Source organism: Momordica charantia (genome assembly GCF_013281855.1).
Source record: "Momordica charantia cultivar OHB3-1 chromosome 5 unlocalized genomic scaffold, Mcharantia_2.0 BLBB01000005.1, whole genome shotgun sequence".
NCBI lineage: Eukaryota > Viridiplantae > Streptophyta > Magnoliopsida > Cucurbitales > Cucurbitaceae > Momordica > Momordica charantia.
In genome coordinates, this window is record NW_028275163.1 from 4,182,258 (window position 1) to 4,203,561 (window position 21,304).

At 33.4% G+C, this 21,304-nt stretch overlaps 3 protein-coding genes across 3 annotated transcripts; all 3 read right to left on the reverse strand.

Moving 5' to 3' along the window:
• Nucleotides 1-6,829: 6,829 nt before the first annotated feature.
• Nucleotides 6,830-9,002, reverse strand: NIP7;1 (NOD26-like intrinsic protein 7;1). The gene is made up of 3 exons (XM_022282512.2): nucleotides 8,193-9,002; nucleotides 8,043-8,104; nucleotides 6,830-7,113 (listed from the first exon to the last, which is right to left on the reverse strand). Exons 1-3 carry the CDS (start codon nucleotides 8,634-8,636, stop codon nucleotides 6,876-6,878), a joined length of 744 nt encoding a protein of 247 aa, XP_022138204.1. The 5' UTR covers nucleotides 8,637-9,002; the 3' UTR covers nucleotides 6,830-6,875.
• A 1,154-nt stretch (nucleotides 9,003-10,156) lies between these two features.
• LOC148211174 (putative aspartic proteinase GIP2) lies at nucleotides 10,157-11,879 on the reverse strand. Its single transcript, XM_088123650.1, is given in 2 exon segments — nucleotides 10,157-10,696; nucleotides 10,699-11,879. Coding segments are annotated over 2 exon segments (1,335 nt in total). The 5' UTR covers nucleotides 11,644-11,879; the 3' UTR covers nucleotides 10,157-10,306.
• Nucleotides 11,880-18,035: 6,156 nt separating this feature from the next.
• Nucleotides 18,036-20,030, reverse strand: LOC111009323 (putative aspartic proteinase GIP2). Its single transcript, XM_088124624.1, has 2 exons — nucleotides 19,538-20,030; nucleotides 18,036-19,032 (listed from the first exon to the last, which is right to left on the reverse strand). The coding sequence occupies exons 1-2, from the start codon at nucleotides 19,999-20,001 to the stop codon at nucleotides 18,174-18,176; spliced, it is 1,323 nt and encodes a 440-aa protein (XP_087980750.1). The 5' UTR covers nucleotides 20,002-20,030; the 3' UTR covers nucleotides 18,036-18,173.
• Between the last annotated feature and the right edge of the window lie 1,274 nt (nucleotides 20,031-21,304).

Consider the following 21,304-nt stretch of genomic DNA (forward strand, 5'->3'; position numbering starts at 1 on the left):
AACTGTCATTTTTTAAATTTGTGTTGCATTTAGAATCTTAAACCAAATATATTTTACCTTAAATCATTAATTTGACTACCATAATTTATTTATATATATAATTCAAACCAAATAAAACCAAACCAATTATTTTCAAATATAGTATTGCATATTATATTGAATAGTGAAACAGGTTTTGAAGAATCTTCATTTTTAGGTTTAAATGCATCTGATAATTTTTTCTTTTCATTTCAAAATTTTTATGCAAGTTGGTTTTGACATTATCATTGAATTATGATAATGTATTTACTTTTTTAAAAAAAGTTTAAGTCATCCATGGCTATATTTAAGACACATATAAAATCAAATGCAAAACCATGCAAAATTGGTAAGATTTCAATTAATTTAAATGGTACGAAATGTTGAAATAAAATATTTAAAAATTTCGAGACAAAATAAGAATTCATACTTTTTTATTTATACAAAAATAATTTTTTTAATAAATTGTTGAAATTGAATAATTGATGCATGAAACAGAATAAATAACAGAAAATTTTTAAGAATCAAAGTAGAGAAGAAAAAAAGTTGGAAGAATAAATGTTCTTTTCTTTTCTTTTTTTTTTTTTTTGGTTAGAATGTAAAAGTAATGTAGGAATTTGAATCTTCAAGCCATCAATATTTGCCATTTGCTCTGAAAAGGTAAAGCGACTAATTAAATAGAATTTCTAGGGGTACTTTTGGAAATAAATTAATAATCATACACATCAATGAATAATTAAAAAAAAAAGATATTTAAAGCATAAATTAGTTAATAAAAGATTAAATAATTTGGTGACGTCGTAAGTCTGTAAAGCACTTGTCCAAGACGTGGAGCCCGTGACAATTACTTTTAATGACGTGTACCTATAAATATCAATTTAATTTTAAATCCAATAAATAATTTTAGAAATTATTCGTTATTTTCCAAAAATTTCTCTCCTTTTTTTTTTGTTTTGTAAAGAAACTAAAAATAAATATCTGTCGATCCCGAAAGCCTGGATTTTCAACTTTTCTTGATTTACTTTCTTAAAAAAAATGAAAATAGTTTTAGGGATATTTTAACTCAATTAAATAGATATCTTTTACTGTTGCGTAATTACTTGGTTAACCTCCGTCAAAAAAAAAAAAAAAATTACTTGGTTAACAAAATATAACATTTTCTTAATTTTCCTAAAGATATTATAATTGTGTGATCCACTCCGTTGACCCTCCTAGTTTAGGATTGCAACAATTATAAAGATAAAGCTTAATATAAAAAGCCATTTTCAAGTTTCAAAATTCAAAATAATATTACTGTTATAAACTTTAAACTAGTATCCTATTCTTAAATAGATAAACAATTAGTAATACTATAAACTGAGAACGTCCTTTTCCACGGTGTTTTCAAAACATTTTGCTGATGTCCATAATTTTCAAGCTTTTCACCAATGACGGTAACAAATCGTATTGAGGCAATCAATTCTTCATCATCATCGTGTTTGAGTTGGAGGAACATAAACATAGAAGGTTTATTAGCAGCGTGGATCTTGATTTTCTAGTTCCTGAGTTCGTCTAGGAGCAAGTATTGGTGGTGGTAGCAGAAGAAGGTTCAACAATGGTAACAATGGGTGGCTTGCCTTGGAAAATGAGGAACATAAACGGAAGCGTGAAGGCGATGATGGAGGAGGAGGAGAAGAGGAATAGTGTGAAATCGAAGAGGGTGCAATCCAAAATGGCGAAGAAGGAGTTAGAGTTACGAAGGTTGGAGTTAGGGTTATCCAAATTGAGAGTTTAGTTTATAACATCTAATTTTTTTTTTATATCTCAAATCATTCTTCAATCTCAAAAAAAAAAAAAAAATCAAATAATAATAATAAAAAAATCAAATACTTAATTAGAAAAAAATTTTAAATTAGTAATTTGTTTCAAATATCATATTCTCTAACGAATACGCCGAAGACCTTGGTCTTGCAACACTTGTCCATGCCATGACACATGCATAGTTCACTTAAGCCACAGGGCCAAGGGGTGGTGGAGAGCTGACACCATGCCTCTCCCTAAGGTACGTTCTAAGGCATTCTTGGTCTGACAGGCGTGTACGTGCAAAGTGACGAGGAGTCACTCGCCAACATAGAGTGCACGTCTGAATTCCGTTCGATACGAAACTTGGCGTACTTACATATCTCACTAATATGCATATTGTTTGAAAGACTTTGTAAGGATATGCTTACAAATTTATTTTATTTTGCAGTTTTTATTCCCTGAATTTTATTTGTCGAAGATCACATCTGCTGCATGATGTTCCTAAATGTGCACAAAAAAGGTAAAATTGTATAAGAAATCATTTTGAAATCGATTTTACATTTCTTTTAATTTAGTTTTCAAATATGTAAGTGAACATCTGGATAAAAGTGAAATAAAAGGAAAAAAAAAAAAGTACTTAGCCCACACACATATTAAAAATTTTTGCTCATTTTTTGACGTGACTGTATTTTTATTGACTATAAAATTTTAGTGATTCACTCTAGGGTTCGTTCCAATTATTTTAATGACGTGTACCTATAAATATTAATTTAATTTTAAATCCAATAAATAATTTTTGAAATTATTCGTTATTTTCCAAAAAAAAAAAAATCTCTCCTTTTTTTAAAGAAACTAAAAATAAAATATCTGTAGATCCCGAAACCCTGGATTTTCAAATTTTCTTGATTTACCTTCTTAAAAAATGAAATTACTTTTATGGATATTTAAACTCAATTAAATAGATATATTTTACTGTTGCATAATTACTTGGTTAACAAAATTTAACATCAAGTAAAACAGCCAGCACTTCCAAGAAAACGTAACAAAGACTTGATTGGAAAAAAAAAAACACCTTCTATGAAGCTCAAACTTTTTGAAACATTCAAGATAAAATTAAAAAAAAATTATATAAATATTAGAAATAGAAATACAATTTCATAAATTATAAAAATTGTTATGTAGGGAAAAAAAAAATCTTGCCACCTAAATATAAAAAAAACAAAAAAAACAATATCTTTCTTTTTCCTTCCTAAAAAAAATTATGATATTTAAACATCATCTTGACAAACCAATTGTGATAAATATTCTAGAATCCATCTCATTTTAAAAATTTTATATTAGAAACGTACCCCGAAATTAAAAAAAGAAAAAGAAAAGAAAAGAAAATGACGTACAAGAAATAGATATAGATATTTATAAAAAAAAAAAAAAGTAATAATGCAATATCTGATGGCGACGTCCACGGTTTTGGGCTATGGCCCATAGTTTCCAATGTCACTTCAAAAACAAATTTAATTTAAAAAATCTAAATTAAACGTAGAGAGAGTCAAAGTAGAGAATCAAATAATTATATATAAAGCAGCCAATAAAAAAAATAATGATATAATTAATAATTAGCTTAACAAAGCGGAAAAGGACAAAATAAAAATAATTGTGGTACTTATTTGAATTTCTTCGAAAGAGAGGGGTAGGAAGGGAAATTAAAAATTAGGGTTTGGGCACAATCCAACCACTACCACCACTATGGATTGAGAGAGGTTTTAAATCGACTTTGATAGAAATATCAATAGGAATTTTGATAAAATATTCATGTCAATTGAAAAGATTCCTAAAAAAAATATTTAAATTAATAAATAAATATATTTTTTTTTTTTGAAAATTGTCAATATACTTTTTATGTCAACGTCAAATTTATAGACATATAAAAATGTTGAGTTGCGACGAAAATTCAAGATTAAAATACTAGTTTGATTGCTTTACTTTCAACCTCGATTCATTTTGCTCTACTTCTAAAGAGTGCACGACCTTTAATTTTATTCTTAATCTCAATTTTTTTTATCACAATTTCAAATTGACACTCCAATCAATATATGTCTTTAAAGGTACATATTACTTTATACTAAAGAGTTTCCATTACATGTAAAAATTGTGTAAAATTTTACAAAGAGGAAGTAGAATGATGATCACTTTTTAAAAGTATACGAACTAAAATGAATATTTTAAAAGTACAGTGATTAAAAGGAACTAAAAGTGACAGTACATGAATAAAAAACGAACCTTTTAAAAGTACATGAACCAAAAATAAACCAAAGCTGAAAGTAAAAGGACTAAAACTACTATTTTAACCGAAATTCAATATCCTAATTGAGACAAAATAAATGGATAAATAAAATAAATTTATTGGGATAAAATAGGTGAGAAAGGGCCATACATCTTCATCTTGTTTTTTTATTTATTTATTGTTTCCATTGACCTTGGAATTATGACATTGGCAATATCCATTTTATCCTCCATGCCATAGAAAGCAACCATTGGTAGGGCTTGTTTTTGTGTTCTTCAAAGACAACCACATCTTCAAATTTGTATTGGACCACTTTTCTTTGCATCATATTTGAATCTAAGTTGGAGCTGATGGCTTTAGTGATAACAACTTCCAACTTCGAATAAAAGTTTAATCTAAAGTATTGGGTTTAAATATAATGAAAAAATCTTGCTGATTTTCTAAAAGTTGGTATTGTCATGAACGCTTATGATTCTATTTGATTGATTATTGTCTGAATCGTTACTTGAATTTTCATGATCAATTTACATTCACATATCTAATCAAATTAGTCACCATTGATAAAAATTAGTTTCTATTAAATTAGTTGGTGTGGTTCAACGTTAATTCAACTTTATATTTTACCACTTTTATCTTGAACTCAATTATTTTTGTCTAAGAGAGAATTCGAATTTATCAAGGAGTTTGAGGCCAAATAAATAGACTTTTTTTTTTCTTTATTGTTTTCAATAAGGTGTGTTTTGAAGGTATGTATTTCCTTTATAAAAGCAGTTCAATATCTCAAAAATATTAAAATAAATATGAATTAATTATTAATCTAAATATGAAAGAAATACTTGCAAAATATTAGCAATTAAATAATAAAGGTAATTTACTTGGGAGCTCCCAAATGCATTATTTGAATGATTAAAACCTCAACAAATACTTTTGTTTGACTACTGTCCTTTTTTTAGAAGCTAAAACTTCTTAGATTTTTTTTTCTTTGTTAAAAAGTAGTGAATCTATCTCTACTAAATTTTCTCTCATTAATATTTTCTCTTTATATCCAATATTTTCTAATTTAGTTATTTCATATATATATATTTTCACTTTTTAGCTCAACCAAAGTATGTATCCAACCAAAATATCGTGTGTTCGGATACCCACCTAATATGTCGTTGAAAAAAAAAATTGCCCTTTTTAGTAATTTATCAATTCTAAATATATATGACACAAGAATGAAAGTCTAAAGTAAGGATATACGAGAGAACTTCAAAATCTTGAGATAATAGTTTTTCAATATTCCCATTATCATATGTATAGACAATTTTCAGTTGGGGAAGGTTATGGAAAGTGACATGTTCTATATTTTAGGTCATAAAGAAGGCTTGAGCTAAACTTCCAATGAGAAAGATACTTGAACTCCCAATTGTATACTCTCCAAATGTAAAATATTTTGGTCTTTAAACCCATTTTTTATTTTGTTTGAGTAAGAAACCAATTTAGGGGGTTTCTTAGTCATTAATTTCACTTTCATCCCAAGTTGAAGAAATGGTCAATTTTGTTTTAAGGTTTTTGGAGCTCAAAGTTTGTGTTATGGATTGGGGGGAAGAATTTATTGTATTGGTGATCTCTTCCTTTAAAAACTATAAGTGGACCATTTTTCTTGATGGTGAAAGGGCCTCATGTGATCTTGATGAGAGAGAAGAAAGAAAGTTAAAAATTTTATTGGTTTCCATTTCTTAATTGAGAAGGTAATGGCATTGATATCACCAACATGGATCATGTTTCTTATTGGGGTTTGAGAAGATTATTGTTCTCGATGGATATAACAAAACAAGATTTTTATTGTTAGACTACTGATTTTTTAAAAAATAAGTAGAGATGTTTCGACGCTTGGCCATCCAAAACAAGCATATAATCTAATTCTAACTTTTGAAATTCTTGGGGATGGTTATATGTGTAATTCTAAATCCTTTTTTACCATTTTTGGAGAGTCCAAAATGTGAAGAAGCAGTTATTGTGAGTGGTTGGGCTTAAATTCAAGAAGATAAGATTGTTTGGTTGGAAAAGTAGAAAGCAATCTCCATCCACAAAAACTATCTTGCATCATTGCCTTTGTTTGTCCCTTCTTGGTTAGGATTTTTCATGGAGTTTTTTTTTTTTTTTTAATTATCATTTCTACAACTTGCTACACACTTTTCCCTATCCAATAAAGTTGAATCTTGATTGGATTGTCTTTTATTGATGAATTAAATTCCATCAAAACCCTAATTGCAATATTTCTTTTGTTTTTAACTAATTAAAAATAGTTTTAAAGTGCTATGAAAAATTGTTATCAAAATTAAATGATATGAGGTAGACGAGAGAGTTGATATATTCAAAACAATACCACAAAAAAAGGGACTTTCCAATACATGGCCTTCTCTCGTGAAACTTATGAGTTTATTTTTAAGTTAAATTTTAAAAATTTTAATTACATAAGAAGATTTTAACATCTTTGTTTTGTCATCTCTATTAAAAAAAAATAGCGTTATTACAAATGTGAGTTCAGCCTATAAAAAATGTTACTAATGTATTAATTGTTAAGATAGGTTTAGATTGGCATAGTTCAATGGTAATTGACATATATCGCCGACAAAGAGGTTGTAAGTTTGATCTTCTACCCACACATATTCTACTCAAAATAATTAAAAAGAAAAGATTGGCGTAATTAAAATGAAAATATTGCATTCATATCTTAAAACAAAAACTAATTTGTTATTGGTCAAGCCAATGCAATTACAAATATAGCCTTAAACAAAATGATAATTTGCTAAGTAATTATTAGACATGCATTGGCTGAGGAGGAGCGAGGAAAAAGTCTGGTTGTGGAAGCGGAGGAGGGAGAATTGGCCCGCGGGGGACGAAGGCGGAGGACGCCGTACAAGAAAGCACCGGAAACTGCTCCGATCACCGGAGCTGTAATGTATATCCATATGTCGTCGAAAGCCCATGAAACAATTGCCGGCCCTAACGATCTTGCTGGATTCATTGATCCACCAGAAATGGGCCTGAATTGGCCCAAAGCCCATTACCGAACAAAATCATACATAATTCTAAAATAAACCAAATATACATTATTTCTCCTCCTTTACTCGTTTAAAAAATGTACTCACTTTCAGCCTTATCATCGGCGCTGAAGCACAAATGTCGACTCAAACTCAATCAAGGCCCAATACAACCCGGTCTAAAGTCAACATTTGATAGGCCTGACACAGTTTAACCCATCTATAAATTAGACTGGATATGGATCTTTATTTTTCATATTTGACTAGCCCATACATCGACCCGTTTGTCATATTTGGATTGACCCAAATGGACCAGCCCTAAACTTCAATTAATATAATCAAATATTACTCTTATATATTGTAACTATATATACATGTATTGATTATTAATATATAATTAATAAGTATTTAACCTTGTTCTGTAGTGTAATTCTAATTCCTCTAAATGTGTTTTATATTAATATAATAATATAATTTGTTACTTTAAACCTAAAATAAACAATTTGATTTTAAAAAAATAACTTATTATATGGGCTAGTTTGATCCGATTCAAAGGGTTAATTCAAGCTGATCCAACTTTAGTTCATTGACTTAGGCCATAGATTGGGTCATGGGTCTAAGTCTTAGAAGTTGGGTCGGGGTCGACCTAAACAATACTTGAAGCTCATAGCAGTTGGGCTAAGGTCGAACTCGAGCCTTTTATTTTTTAGATTGGGTCGGCCCAATAACGAGGGTGAAGTCACTTTATTTACTTTAACATTGAGTAACTTTATTTTTTAGCCGTTTTCTAAAAAAAATTTATTTTTAGTCCATCAAATGTGTAGATAAGATATAGATAAATGCCTTAATTAAACACGAGGGATGGAATTGGAAATTGGCAAATAAATTGGAGAGTATTTTAAAGAGAGAGAGGAAAATGGGGCGGCACCTACCCTGTGATGAGCACAGCAAGCCCAATGGCCATTCCAATGACAAAGCCAGAGAACTGACCAACCTGCATCACACCAAATTCGGCCCAACAAAGCCCAAATCACGACGGCTCTAATTTAACATTTAATTAATAAATTGATTTACTTGCTTACTGATTGGTGTTGATGATGGGCCAAGGAAGAAACGAGGAACATGAGAATGAAGGCTGCGAGAAGCTCAACGAGGAATGCAGAAATTGTGGGCTGAAATGGTCGAGTGGTCAATTGTTGTGGCTTGATGTTGTATATGAACATTCCTGCATATGTAGCCATCACACAGCCTGTGGTTTGTGCCACTGCGTAGGGCATTACCAGGGACCATGGGAAGTGAGAAAAAATGGCGGATGCAAGAGTGATGGCAGGATTGAAATGAGCACCGGAAATGGGGCGGAAGGAGAACGTCAAAACGCCGACCGTTAAACCGGCCGCGACGGCGTAGTCGAACAGACCCATCAGTCCAGCGCTGGCCGTGGTACCACACACGCAGACCATCAGCAGAAAACTCCCAACCATCTCAGCCAAAACCTGCAACAAAACATACAAGATTATAAGATTCATGTTGAATTCAAGGCCTTTGTTTTAGTTTGTTATGAGGAAAGCAGATCAGCATTTACGGGGCGCGCCGGATTGGGGTCCATGAGCAGCGGCGGGGTGTGTTTTTGTGGGGTGATTGGGTTCATTTGAGGCCATTTTGTGTTTGTGGGCAGGTGCTTTTGGTTGGCTTGTTTGTTGATGAGTAGTTGGAAGCATGATTTTCATGATGTTTCAAACTCTTTTATTTTTATTTTTTTGTTTCCTTGTAGTGTCTTTTCTTAACCCCAAATAATTTATTAGGATAGAATGAAGATTAGGATGAAAAGAATGCTGTTGTGACCGTGAAAAGGACGACTACCTTGAAAATAATGTTGAAAATAATATGGTGGTATATCGTATGTTTGTTGGTTACTGTCTAAAGTTAATATAATTTCGAACTCAGACGTGCATTTATCGGAATCGAAAAACAGACCTAAAAGTTCTTTTTGGATCCCGTAGAGAATAAGACTGGATTTAGTTTTAAGAAAAAAAGTAAATAAAAAATATTTTAAATGAATTAATTATTATTACAAAAACAAAATGAACTAATTAATTAAAATATTAAACAGTAACATTTACATGATTAATTAAAATATAAATCAAATGTTTCCATTAAAACTTCAAAAATATAGCAAAAACGAACACAGGTTTAATGGTAATTGACATATATTTCCGAGGGCTATGAGTTCGATCTTTACTTTATTAATTTCTTGGTTAATATATTAGCAATTTTATTTAATTTGCCATTAAAATGCTAGTAACTTCGAGTATAGGGTTGAAGATCTTACTCCACAATTGTAATGTAACCTTGTTATAAATATTTTATTTTGTTAAAAAATACCTTTCATCTCTGTGTTTTCGTTGAACTAATGATTTAATCTTTGAACTTAAATTTATAATGATTTAGTCTACGTATTTTTAAATTGGTAATAATTTAATCCATGTAGGTCAAATATTGTAAAAATTTAGTCGTAAAAATTCTTATCAAAATTAAGTGTTGATTTTTATCCTATAATGATATAGTATTTGTAATTTATAAACACATTTGATCTCTCATCAGTTTAATCAATCTATATATATATAAGAAACTTCAATTTAATCAATCTATATATAAATAAGAAACTTAAAAGAAAAATTTTCAAATACCAAATGGTTACAAATTTGAAACAACAGAGACTACATTATTAGATGCTAAATTTGAAGACTAAATTGTTGCTCATTTAAAAGTAAATGTATTAAAATGATTACAGTTATTAAATTGATGAAAGTAATGTAGTTTTGGTTGAAGTTATTGGATTGTGGGACCCAAGCGGAAGTCTAAGATTCTTCCCGACTATCAAGGTAGTTAAAATTCCCTGCTCTGATAGGTCCTCAGATCCCAAACCCTTCTTCAACTTACCTCTATCTAGTAAGGTTTGTACTTTCTTGGTAGCCGGAGACTCTGCTCTAACTAAACACACCCATAGATTGTATTCTAAATAAAAATAGCTCCAAATTTCAAACAATAAACACGACAACAATCCCCATTTGTTTCCTTTATTTGTACACAAATATATACATATTATTACATACAAACATTCATTCAACAACATTCACCATCACTCACACAGAAATGGAATCACACGCACTTAAAATCAAATCTTATTTGTTCATCTCTAAGCATTAGAAGTAAAATTGAAATTGGCACAAGTAGTCTGCCGGAAAAGCAGAGTAGACGAGAACCCAAGCCTGGAACTCGCCAAATCAAACTCCAGCAAATTATCTTCAATCTGATGCGCGCCGATGACAATGGCGGTCCTCGGATTCACGCCGCCGTCCACAAATCCCAAGCACAAAACGCCGCCGTTCACCTCCACCATCGAATTCGCCCCAAAAATCCTCCAAATCACTTTCTTGCTCTGCAGCACCAAATCGATCGTCGGCACCGCCGGCCCCACGCGTGTACTACTTATGTTCTTCCCGTCGAAGCATGCCCCGAACGGCGCCACCGCCGCTACTCTCCGAATATTTCCTCCCCCTGCAGCCGCAGCTGCTCCACGAAAATTTTGACGACGGCGTTGTAAATTGAGGATTCCAAGACCGTGTACGGATTGACGGTGCTGATTTTCGTTCCGCCGATTCCGTGGCTGTCGATTTTGAGGAGGGAATTGTTGAGGGGGACGTTTTTTTCGGCGATTAAAATTGATTTGACGCCGATGAAATATTCCGCCGAACGGTCGCCGTCGAAGAAAGCTCCGGCGGTGCTGACGGGGTTGATCAGAAGTGGGGTGTAAATGAGAGTCGAGATTTCGATGTTGGGTAGCAGAAAGTAAGAACCGTTGCCGCCGAAGAAGATGGCGCCGGGGGCCGCCGTGGAGGAGCTCAAGCAGACGGCGAATTTTCTGTTGAAACTGAAGGCGGCGGAGAATTGTGGCGGCAGAGAGATTCGGGTCCTGCCGAACCCGGCCATGCCGTGGACGCCGCCGGCTAGGCCTTCCAACAGAAAAGTGGTGCCGCAGACGAAGAGGAAATTCGGAATTGAGACGACCCGACCCGGATTGGACCCGTCGGAGGACTGGAGCGAAACGACGTCGGATGCGACTTCCCCAATGGTGCCGAGGCCGACGACGGTGTTGTCGGGGAGGTGGCTGCACGTGTCGTTGTTGCAGCCGGGCTTGGGCGGTGAGAAGCACTCGCCGCACGTGCGGGAGTTGGCGAGTGAGCACTGGGCCGACCGGCAACGGGCCGGTTTGTAGGTGGAGGAAACGTAGCTGTGATTGCAGTCAACCCAGAGGAACTGGCCGCCCAGGTCGACGGTCAATTTTAAGGGGACGAATGGGGTTCTTTGACGGAGTTGGGTTATGTACTGAAGAGATGGGTCCTTGATGACCGGAAGAACCAGTGATTTGGGCCGGAAAGAGGTAGTTGCAGAAATGGAGGTGAAGAAGAAGAAGAAGAAGATGAAGAAGAATGTGAAGGACAAAAATGGCTGAAAATGGATGAAGGAAGCCATTGGAGGTTTGAGGAGCTATACTATTACTAGCTATGGCTTCAAAGGTTGAGGAGCTGCATTTTGTAAACTGGTCCGAGTCTATTTATAGCACAACATGCTCGGCAAAGGTGAATTACTCAACGTTCTTTTCTGATGCATATAGATTCATGCCTATCTCCTCCTTTTTTTTATACCAGGAATTAAATTTATTCAAATTCCAATTTTTATCCATGTATTGATAGTTATTAATTTGGTCATTTTGTAATAAATTTCAATAGAAATTGTCAACGAAAAGTTTATTTATCATTATATCTCTTAATTCCTCTGGTTCTTAATTTAACTTAATTTTCATGTATTACAACATTTTTTTGAACTAACTTTGTATGGTCAATGACTCAATGGATGTAACAGATTATTATTTTTTTAAAGTGTTGTTGTCAATCGCTAAAATATTTTTATTTGACTTCTTTTGCAATTCTTTCATTCTTTTTTTTTTTATTAATGAGTGAGTATCTTTAATTTATTAAATTAAAATAAGAAACTTAATTACACATTTATCCAATAGAAAATCATGGTCATGTTAAAATGGAGGATGCCACGTGGAGTGCCAGCTGTAAGAGTTTAGAAAAACTGACTTTATTTGCTAAATCGTACAAGTAAATTACCCGGTTTTTTTTAATATTGTTGTAAATGAAACTTATTTTAAAAATATAGTTGTTTAATTAAAAATATTAAAAATATTGTAGATTTTGAAACTTATTTTAAAAATATTGTAGTTTTAAAAAACTGAAAGTTGGTCGTCTCTTACGACCATTTAGACGTGGCGCCACGCGGGCGCTACGTAAATTTTTTTAAAAAATTTGAATGTTGGTCGTCTCTTGACCATGTGGGATGGTCTCTTTCGAGAGACGACCACCCGGTCGGTTTATTTCTGAAAAAAAAAAGTATAATGTTTTATATTATATATTATTTAGTAGCTTTAATTCAAAAACATTCCTGAGTAGTGTAGTGGATGTACTACTGCTCTATATCTCTCCCGTCCTAAATTCGAATCTTAAGTCACGCGTTTTTTTTCAAAAAAAAAGAGATGATGGTTAATGATTATAAAAAAGAAAAATGCATGACCTAAGATTCAAATTTTTTAAAAAAATTTACGCGTGGCGCCACGTCTAAATGGTCGTCTATTCAAGAGACGATCACCCTTCACTTTTTTAAAACTACTATATTTTTAAAAAAGTTTCAAAACATATCATATTTTAAACATTTTTAATTAAAATATAATATTTTAAAAATAACTTTTATTATTAACATTATTAATAAAAGCGACCCAGTAAATTACGTAATGGAAGGAAGAAAGCATAATAATTGTTGGTCAACGTTTATATTCCTTTTGCAACAAGTATTTGAAATTTTCATTAAAATAATTTAAAATCGACTCTTGAATGCCTTCATCTGTCGTATCTTTTAAAAAATCAAGATTTTCTTCTAAATTAATTTGTTCATTCGTTTAGAAATCCGAAAACATCTCCTTTGAGTTTTGAGAATGAGTCAAAGTCAAAAATCAGATAAATAGAAGGAAAGGAGATCAGAAAGATACGTGGACGACTTGACTCTCGTATAGGTCGGATGTTTCCGTGAACAGTAAGCAGCGGATCTCCCCTTATTTTGGGAAAGCAGGTGGCCGCGTGTGAATTCTTTCAAGGCAAGGGGCCTGATCGACATTCTTGTTTACTCTGATCTGGTCGAGGTGGTTTTCGTTTACCAGCGCGTAGGTGGTCTAAGTTCGAGGTTCCAACTAAGAAGAACCGAACCTGAAGGGGAGCCACATAAAAAGAGATTATAAACAAAATGTGAGCTGCAGTCGAACTCGTTGCAAGAAAAGGTAGTTGAATGTGTTAGGCGAAGAGAATATAGCACGTAGAAGCAACTAGAGTCGGCAGTTCGACGGCTTAATGCTTGCCAGAGATAGTTCTATAGCCCTTAGGATAAAGACATGAGCATAGGATTTCAGAGGAGCCCAAAGGCGGAGGTTTCACGATCCGATCTCTCACTTGAAGAAAGATAGCCTAGCTCTAGAAAAAGGATAAGCGAGTACAACTCAGTGGTAATTGAAATATACCTCTAATCATGAGATTGCGAGTTCGAATCTCCTCTCCAACATATTGTACTATGAAATTGCGAGAACAAATCTAAGACAAAACGGTATGAGCTCAAATCTCACCTCCACCTCCACATATTGGACTAGGAAATATACCTCTATCTATAACTCACGTATAATTGTCTTAATTTAAATTTTATAACTTGTTTAGTGAATATTAATTAAATTAACTTCAGCAACCCCTCTCGTATATTTCTTGCATCCATATTTTTCAATCAGAAACTTTACATTGGTCGGTGGACATTTCATATTCAAACTTTTTATTCGTTTAAATATATTGATTATATTGTCTTCACAAAAAACAAAAAAAAAAACCGTTATAAAAAATACAATGATTAGTCATTGTTTATAAGATACGGGGATAACGATAGGAATAATCGGTAAATATTAAATAAGTTGTTTAGTTAAACGATGATAAGTTGTAGATATGGCAATTGGCAATTATGATATTTTCGAGTATTGGGAAATTTTTACCAGACAAATTAAAAATACTCTCTCACCGAGAATAACCCACTTATATTTAAATCTTTAACATGTCCTTTAAGATTATGCCTCTTTTGGATTCATTAATCTTAACTCGATCTCATTTCTAAATTGGATGCTTATTTAAATTTGTTGGTTCTTATATCATATAGATATTTATGAGTTTCATGTCAAAACCAATTGACAATAAGATCAGTCACTGATCTATAATAGTTAAGTCTTTTATCTTCTCAACAGATCCTTAACATTGTGTACATAATATAAAATTTAGAAACTAAAATGAAATTTGAAATTTGAGAAAGAATAGTTACTCATTTTTAAACTATGATATGTGTTAAGGGTCAAAATCGAGCAGGATGCGTGTCAACTACAAAGAGGCGTAGGACAACATGGTGGTTACGTACCGTACACTGCAAAGGTAGGGGAGAGGACCACCACTCCCACAATATGGGAGCACGTCTAGCCTCGCGGCCTGCTGGTGGCAGGTGGTAGGCTGCAGGCCTGCAAGTGGAGGAGCGTTCAATCCATTGTCAAGGGCATACACTCCTGTCAGGCGTCGTACAACACGACGTGATTACTGACTTGAGCGTTGTAGTGTATTAAGCGGAACACTGCATCAGTGTCGAGTTTTCTGGTTGCAGGCTCATTTGTTCTTTGGCGAAGCGACTCGTTCGAGGGACACATGAATATCTCTGAAATTTAATTAATAATATGGACTAACAAGTCCAATTTTTTTTATTACAAATTTAAAACATAATCTTAGAATAAGGGAGCTTTTCATTTTAAAACACGAGATTTTGAGCAACGATGAAAAATACAAAATGTAATTAAAAAGAATTTCAATTATTTAAATATATTCGTTAGATATCTAACACATATATTTAAATTTATTATAATTCGTTAATTTTTTTAGTTCATTGGTAGTTTAATTATAAGAATGATAGGTTTTATGTTTGAATCTTTACATTATTATTTTCTCTCTATTAATATTCATTATACTTTTACCATTTCATTGATTTTATTTATTTCGATTGATTCTTCCATTACAATTTCTAGCAAGCGCGCTAATTATCTTGAGAAAAAAAAAAACTTTGAATTTGTTAGAATTTTTTAATAAATGGACTTTTTTTTTTAAAAAATATAATAATAAATGTCATGACTACTGTAGTCTGTATCTTGACACAACTGGATTCACTATTATATATAACGTTTGTTAGATTAAAAAAAAAACTAGTTGGATCTCACTTTTATTTTTTATAATTTTTTTTTATTTTTATGACAGTCTTATATAGTTTTAATAAATATTTTCAAAATCAAAATTTGAAAATATTGAGGGAAAAGAATTTCGAAAACTTGTGTTTATTTTCAATAGTTGACTTAGAATTCCAATATGCTATTAAAAATGTGAAAATTACAAATAAAATTGTAAAAAACAATTTTTTTCTAAAACAAACATAAAACAAAAGGGTTATCGACAACGCTTTTTTTTCTTTCTTTTACAAACCCTACAATTAATAATACTAACATTATATTCTCCATGTCAATGGGGTTAAGTTTTAAAATAATGACATTTTAAAAAGAAATTACAAAAATAATGTTAATTAAAAATAATAACTAAATAAATGTAAATTAAATAAATAAATACAAAAGTAATTTAGGTTTTTGAAACTATTGACAAAAATAGGTTGGGTCAAAGGAGGGGTCAAAACTCGCATACAATGGACGCTACTTCCGTGCAACGTGTATTGTCTATGTGGCGGGTGAGGTGTTATTGACGTGGAAGTTGCGTCCACGGAAATCGCAGCTGATGCTAGCGACTTCCCCTTGAAGTCGCGTCCAACGCACGCGACTTCCACACATTTTTCTTTTCTTTTTTTTTCCGCGATGCATGCGACTTCCTTCCAAACATTTTTCACTTTTTTTTTAGTGAGTTTTCATATATATTTTTTATTGAGGGAGGGGGGACCATGGAGGAAAGAAAGAAAAAGTAAAAATGGGGGAGGGGGTCACGGGTGGAGACAATTTTGTCCCCACCAAAACCCTAGCAATTTTGTCCCCAACGGCTGCGACTTGCTTCAGAATGGAAGTCGCAGCCAAGGCTAAAATCGTGGTCATAGGCCGCGATTTCGTGCTAAATCGCGCACAACGGTCGCGATTTCTTGAAATCACAGCCAACGGCTGCGATTTACCTACCCTATTTTTGGAATGTGTTTTGATCCTACCTACTTTTGTCATTTGTTTTTTTAAAAAAATCCCATGTCAATGTGATAATTCATAGATAGATGTTTTAATATTCCAAATGAATAAATAATTAGCTAGTTGATGTTTAATAATTAAAGTTAACTTATTTTTTATGATATGTGTGGTACTTACTTTACACGTGTGACCTAACGATAAAGTGAGACAAAAATTTTATAGTTCAGATCTCTCTGGTAAAAACGAAAGCGTAATTCCTGATTATTCAGAACTTAATCCAATCCTATGTACGGGTCAATGTAATCTCACATATCCTGCTATTTTCCACGGTAATTATGATTTATTGGCAAAGAGGCGAAGAAATGGATTCATCATTCAATTTGAATCACTTCAAGAATGAGAAAAAGAGCTACCGCCCCCTTCCGATATTTCGATTGAAATACCCATAAATGGTATTTTTCGTAGAAATAGTATTCTTGCTTATTTCGATGATCCTCAATACAGAAGAAATAGTTCATTTGCTTTTGGTTTAATATGGTATCGATAGCTATAGCTGTTTTTCCAGTTTGTCGGTCCGCCGCCGCATCATAAAAGACCTCTTTCTATACGTGCTCCTTGATCCGGGAGCCCTCTCTTGTTGCATTCAATAAGCCAACTTCTTTTTCTGGGCCGGTGGTGGGCATTTGGGAAAGTCGGCGTGGCACTAGTCTGACTGTGCTTTCCTAGCCTTTGGCTATTCTTGATCTGATCTTGCCAGGAAGCACGACCCGGCGATCAAATTCTTGGTGGGAATCATCAACTTTATAATGTTTTAATAACGGCTCACGCTTTTTTAATGATCTTTTTTATGGTTATGCCGGCGGTCGCATCTATGGTCAATCAATAGGTCCGCGGATCTCTTCTTCTATACGATAAATCGCCATCTCGTTTACCCACATTTACTTTTTTTAGTACAACATGTGGAGTGGGAATCAAACTCAAAATCTTTTGAGTTAGAGATATATGTCAATTACAGTTGAGCTATACTCGCTTTAACGCCTTTACACACGTTTAAAGCTTTATATTCTCACTTTAATTTAGTGTTAATAATCAAGATTAAATATAATAAAAAAATATTAAATATGGTTAGATGTAAATTATGATAATGTTAAAATTAAACGAACACTCCCATCCATTTCTGAAAATTTTATTACCATTTCTAGCCCTTATTACAATTTAGTAATAAAGTATATAATAAGACATTTAATTTAAACGGAAACTTAACAAGTTACATTGGTTAACACATAAATTAATCTAATTTTAAATTTTGAATTAAAACCTTGTTGCTCGTTTAAGTGGCAATGGCCTTTAGTAAGCCCAAAGGACAAGAATGATGATAAATTGTTTTTTTATTATTATTTTTAAAAAATTATTGTTAATTTAGAAGAACGAAAAAGAAAAAAAATTAAGTAAAAATAAAACGACAAAAGAGTAGGATTAACCATTAAAAAACTAATGAAAAACATAGATTTCCGTAAATCCGGTCGGTACGTTGTATTTAATTATAATAATGCCACCACTTTATCCGAATCTCGAATGAAATGTAATTCACAACCAACACATAATATTAAAAATAAAATAAAAGCGTCTCACATAATGCCAAAATACAATATTTATGGATGGGTTTTAAACTTTTGAACTCAAATTTATTAATTTATTAATTTTGTTATTTTAATCAAGCTTTGGACGTGAAATTGAAATTAGCGCAGGTAGTCCTCCGACCAAAGAGAAGGGAGCTAAATCCAAGCCTGGAAGTGGCCAAATCAAACTCCAGCAAATTATTTTCAATCTGGTGCGCCCCAATAACAATAGAAGTTCTCGCATTTGCCCCTCCGTCCACGAACCCAAGGCACAAAACGTCGTCGTTCACCTGCACCATCGAGTTTGCTCCGAAGATTCTCCAAATCACCTTTTTGTTCTGCAGAATCAAGTCGATGGAGGGCACGCCGGGCCCCAGCCGCGTGCTCCCGAAGCTGCCCGTCTTGTAACAAGCTCCGAACGGCGCCACCGCCTCCACTCTCGGAACCTTCCGGAGCTCCGTCGTGAAGGCCTTCAAAAATGCGTTGTAGATGGAGGATTCCAAGACGGTAAAGCGGTCGACGGTGCTGATCTTGGTGCCGCCGACGCCGTCGCTGTCGATGGCCAGGAGGGAGGCGTTTATGGGGAGGGGCTTGCCGTTGAACACGATGGATTTGACGCCGATGAAATACTCTGCGGATTTCTCGCCTTCGGTGGAGACGCCGGCGGTGCTGACGGGGTTGATGAAGAGCGGGGTGTAGGTGAGGGAATCGGAGAGTTCGATGTTGGGCAGGAAGCCGTAGGGGCCGTTGCCGGAGAAGATGACGCCGGGGAATCTGGTGGAGCCGCTGAGGCAGATGGCGAATTTTCTGTTGAAGCTAAATGCGGCGGCGAATTGGGACGGGAGGGAGATTGCGGTCCTTCCGAATCCGGCCATGCCGCTCACGCCGCCGGCGAGGCCTTCCAGAAGGAACGTCGTGCCGCACACGAAGAGGAATTTCGGCACCGACACAGGCCTATTGGATGTAATTGTAAAAAAATAAATAAAATGGGTATAAATCTTTTTTTTTTTTTACTTTGGGCATAAAATAATTAAACTTGGGAGTTAAATTAAGGTTAAAACAATATCTCCTCCCTATCATTATGTATTTTAATTATGGTTTATTTTTGTCTACATTTTTTAATAGATCTATTTTAGTTGTACTTTAAATAACTATTTTAATTGTTTAATTAGATTTTTTAATCTATTTTTTCAATAGTAATTCCATAAAAAATGTAACAATAATTTTATATTAAAAATAATTATTATGGATAGAGGTTATGTTAAAATTTTAGAATTAAAAATAAAAATAATGTATTTTAAAAAAATAGGGGATTAAAAGGAATAAAAGTAGAAAGTATAGACAACAGAAATGTTTAAAAAATACAGGCCAAACCAAAACTGGAAATCGAAGATAAATCTATATTTTAACCTTTTAAGTTAATTTTGAAAGTAGTTTAGTTGAGTTGAATTGAAATTACCGTGTTGGGTTGAAGCCATCGGTGGAGGAAAGCGAAACGACGTCGGAGGCGAGCTCGCCGCTGGTGGAGAGGTGAATGATGGTGTTGCCGGGGAAGAGGCCGCAGGTGTTGTTGTTGCAGCCGGGCTTGGGGGCGGAGAAGCACTCGCCGCAGGAGCTGGATTTGGCGAGGGAGCACTGGGCGGACCGGCAACGGGCCGCCTTGTAGCTGGACGAGGCATAGCGGTCGCAGTCCACCCACAGGAACTGCCCGCCGAGGTCCACGGTCAGCTTGATCGGAAGCAGAGGGGTGCGCTGCTGGAGCTGGGTGATGTACTGGCCTGATGGGTCTTTCGTGACGGGCAGAACCACGGCCTTGGGCCGGAAGGACGGGGTGGGCGCGGCTATGGAGGTGGAGACGAGCAGCAGCAGAACGGAGGAGAAGAAGAAGAAGAAGACGGAAGTGGAAGGGGAAGAAGGAGCCATTGCTGTTTGGTGGTGAAGTTGGGTACGGATCGGCATGTGTATTTATAGCCGCCGGGTGCGATCCAATGAGGCAAGTGATTATTACAAAATTAGATACAATTTCCATTCTGCCGCAACCAACTAGTGGTAAAAAAATTAACTAATATTTATTTCAAAGATATTATAAATGATGATTTTTATTTATAACATGTGAGAGGAGTGATTATAACAAAATTGGATAAATATTGGAAAAGTTTTCACATTATTTATTACGTCATTTTAGATTTTTTTATTATAATAAGTGGTGTGTACAAATTGAATTCATGAATTATTGATTAGATATATATATCAATTAGTATTGAACTAAACTTTAGTAGCCACTTTTTTTAAGATTAATATGTATATCTCAGATATAGGGATATAAACGTCAAAAGTCACTTATTCGTGAATAATCAAATAAAAAAAAGTACATGTGAAACGTGTGTGAAAGAGTATTAAAATATGAAGAATAGTAATATTTTTGAAACTTTTTAATTTAGCCTATTCAAAATTATTTTTCAAATCTGGAAGGCTTTGAAAAGTCTTGCAAGTTTGCAAATGGAAACCGTTGGCGCTTTGAGCCCACGTGGAGCCTCTGACAAGCCAGCTGTTTGCCATTTGCCACTATTAGATCCGGACTTTTTTTTTTAACAAAAAAAACATAAATTAATTAAGTGATGATTTAACACACTCAATTTTACTTTTTCAATTAAAGTATACTTTTTTTTATTGGTCAAGTTTTCAACTTTCGTTAAATTACAAAACTTTAACCTGTAAAAAGTATCCGTTTAAAAAGTACCCATTTTTTCTAATCATGTATCTACACGCTCCAAACTTTTAATTTATATATAATAAATCGATTTATTCAATATTTTCTTAAATTCATAAATAATTTATTATATCTATAATTAAAAATTTAAGATTTTTTACTTACAAAATTCAATTTTATATCTAATTGATTCCTTATTTTTAAAATTTTTAAAAATATATAAAGACTGGTTAGTCACAAAATTAAAAACTCAAAGATTTATTTGACATTTTTTTAAGTTAAGTGATAAATTAGACACAAAATTTAAAGATTAGAGATCAATTAAATACTTTATAATTTATAAAAAAAGTTCATAACCTTTCTATTTTCTTTATTTTCATTTTAATAAATTTTAAAATCAAATTCTTATGGTAAAATGTGAAAAAATGATATTGAAATGATGACACTCCATATCAAGATCAGACTAGTTAAAGACGTTAATAATCTATATTTTAAACAAATATAGTTCGTTTAAAT

Excerpts from the sequence above, each read along its gene's own strand:
- LOC111009323 (XM_088124624.1), bottom strand. The coding sequence starts at position 20,001 with ATGGCTCCTTCTTCCCCTTCCACTTCCGTCTTCTTCTTCTTCTTCTCC. Across the intron at positions 19,033-19,537 it reads GATGGCTTCAACCCAACACG|GCCTGTGTCGGTGCCGAAAT; the intron begins GTAATTTCAATT and ends TACATCCAATAG.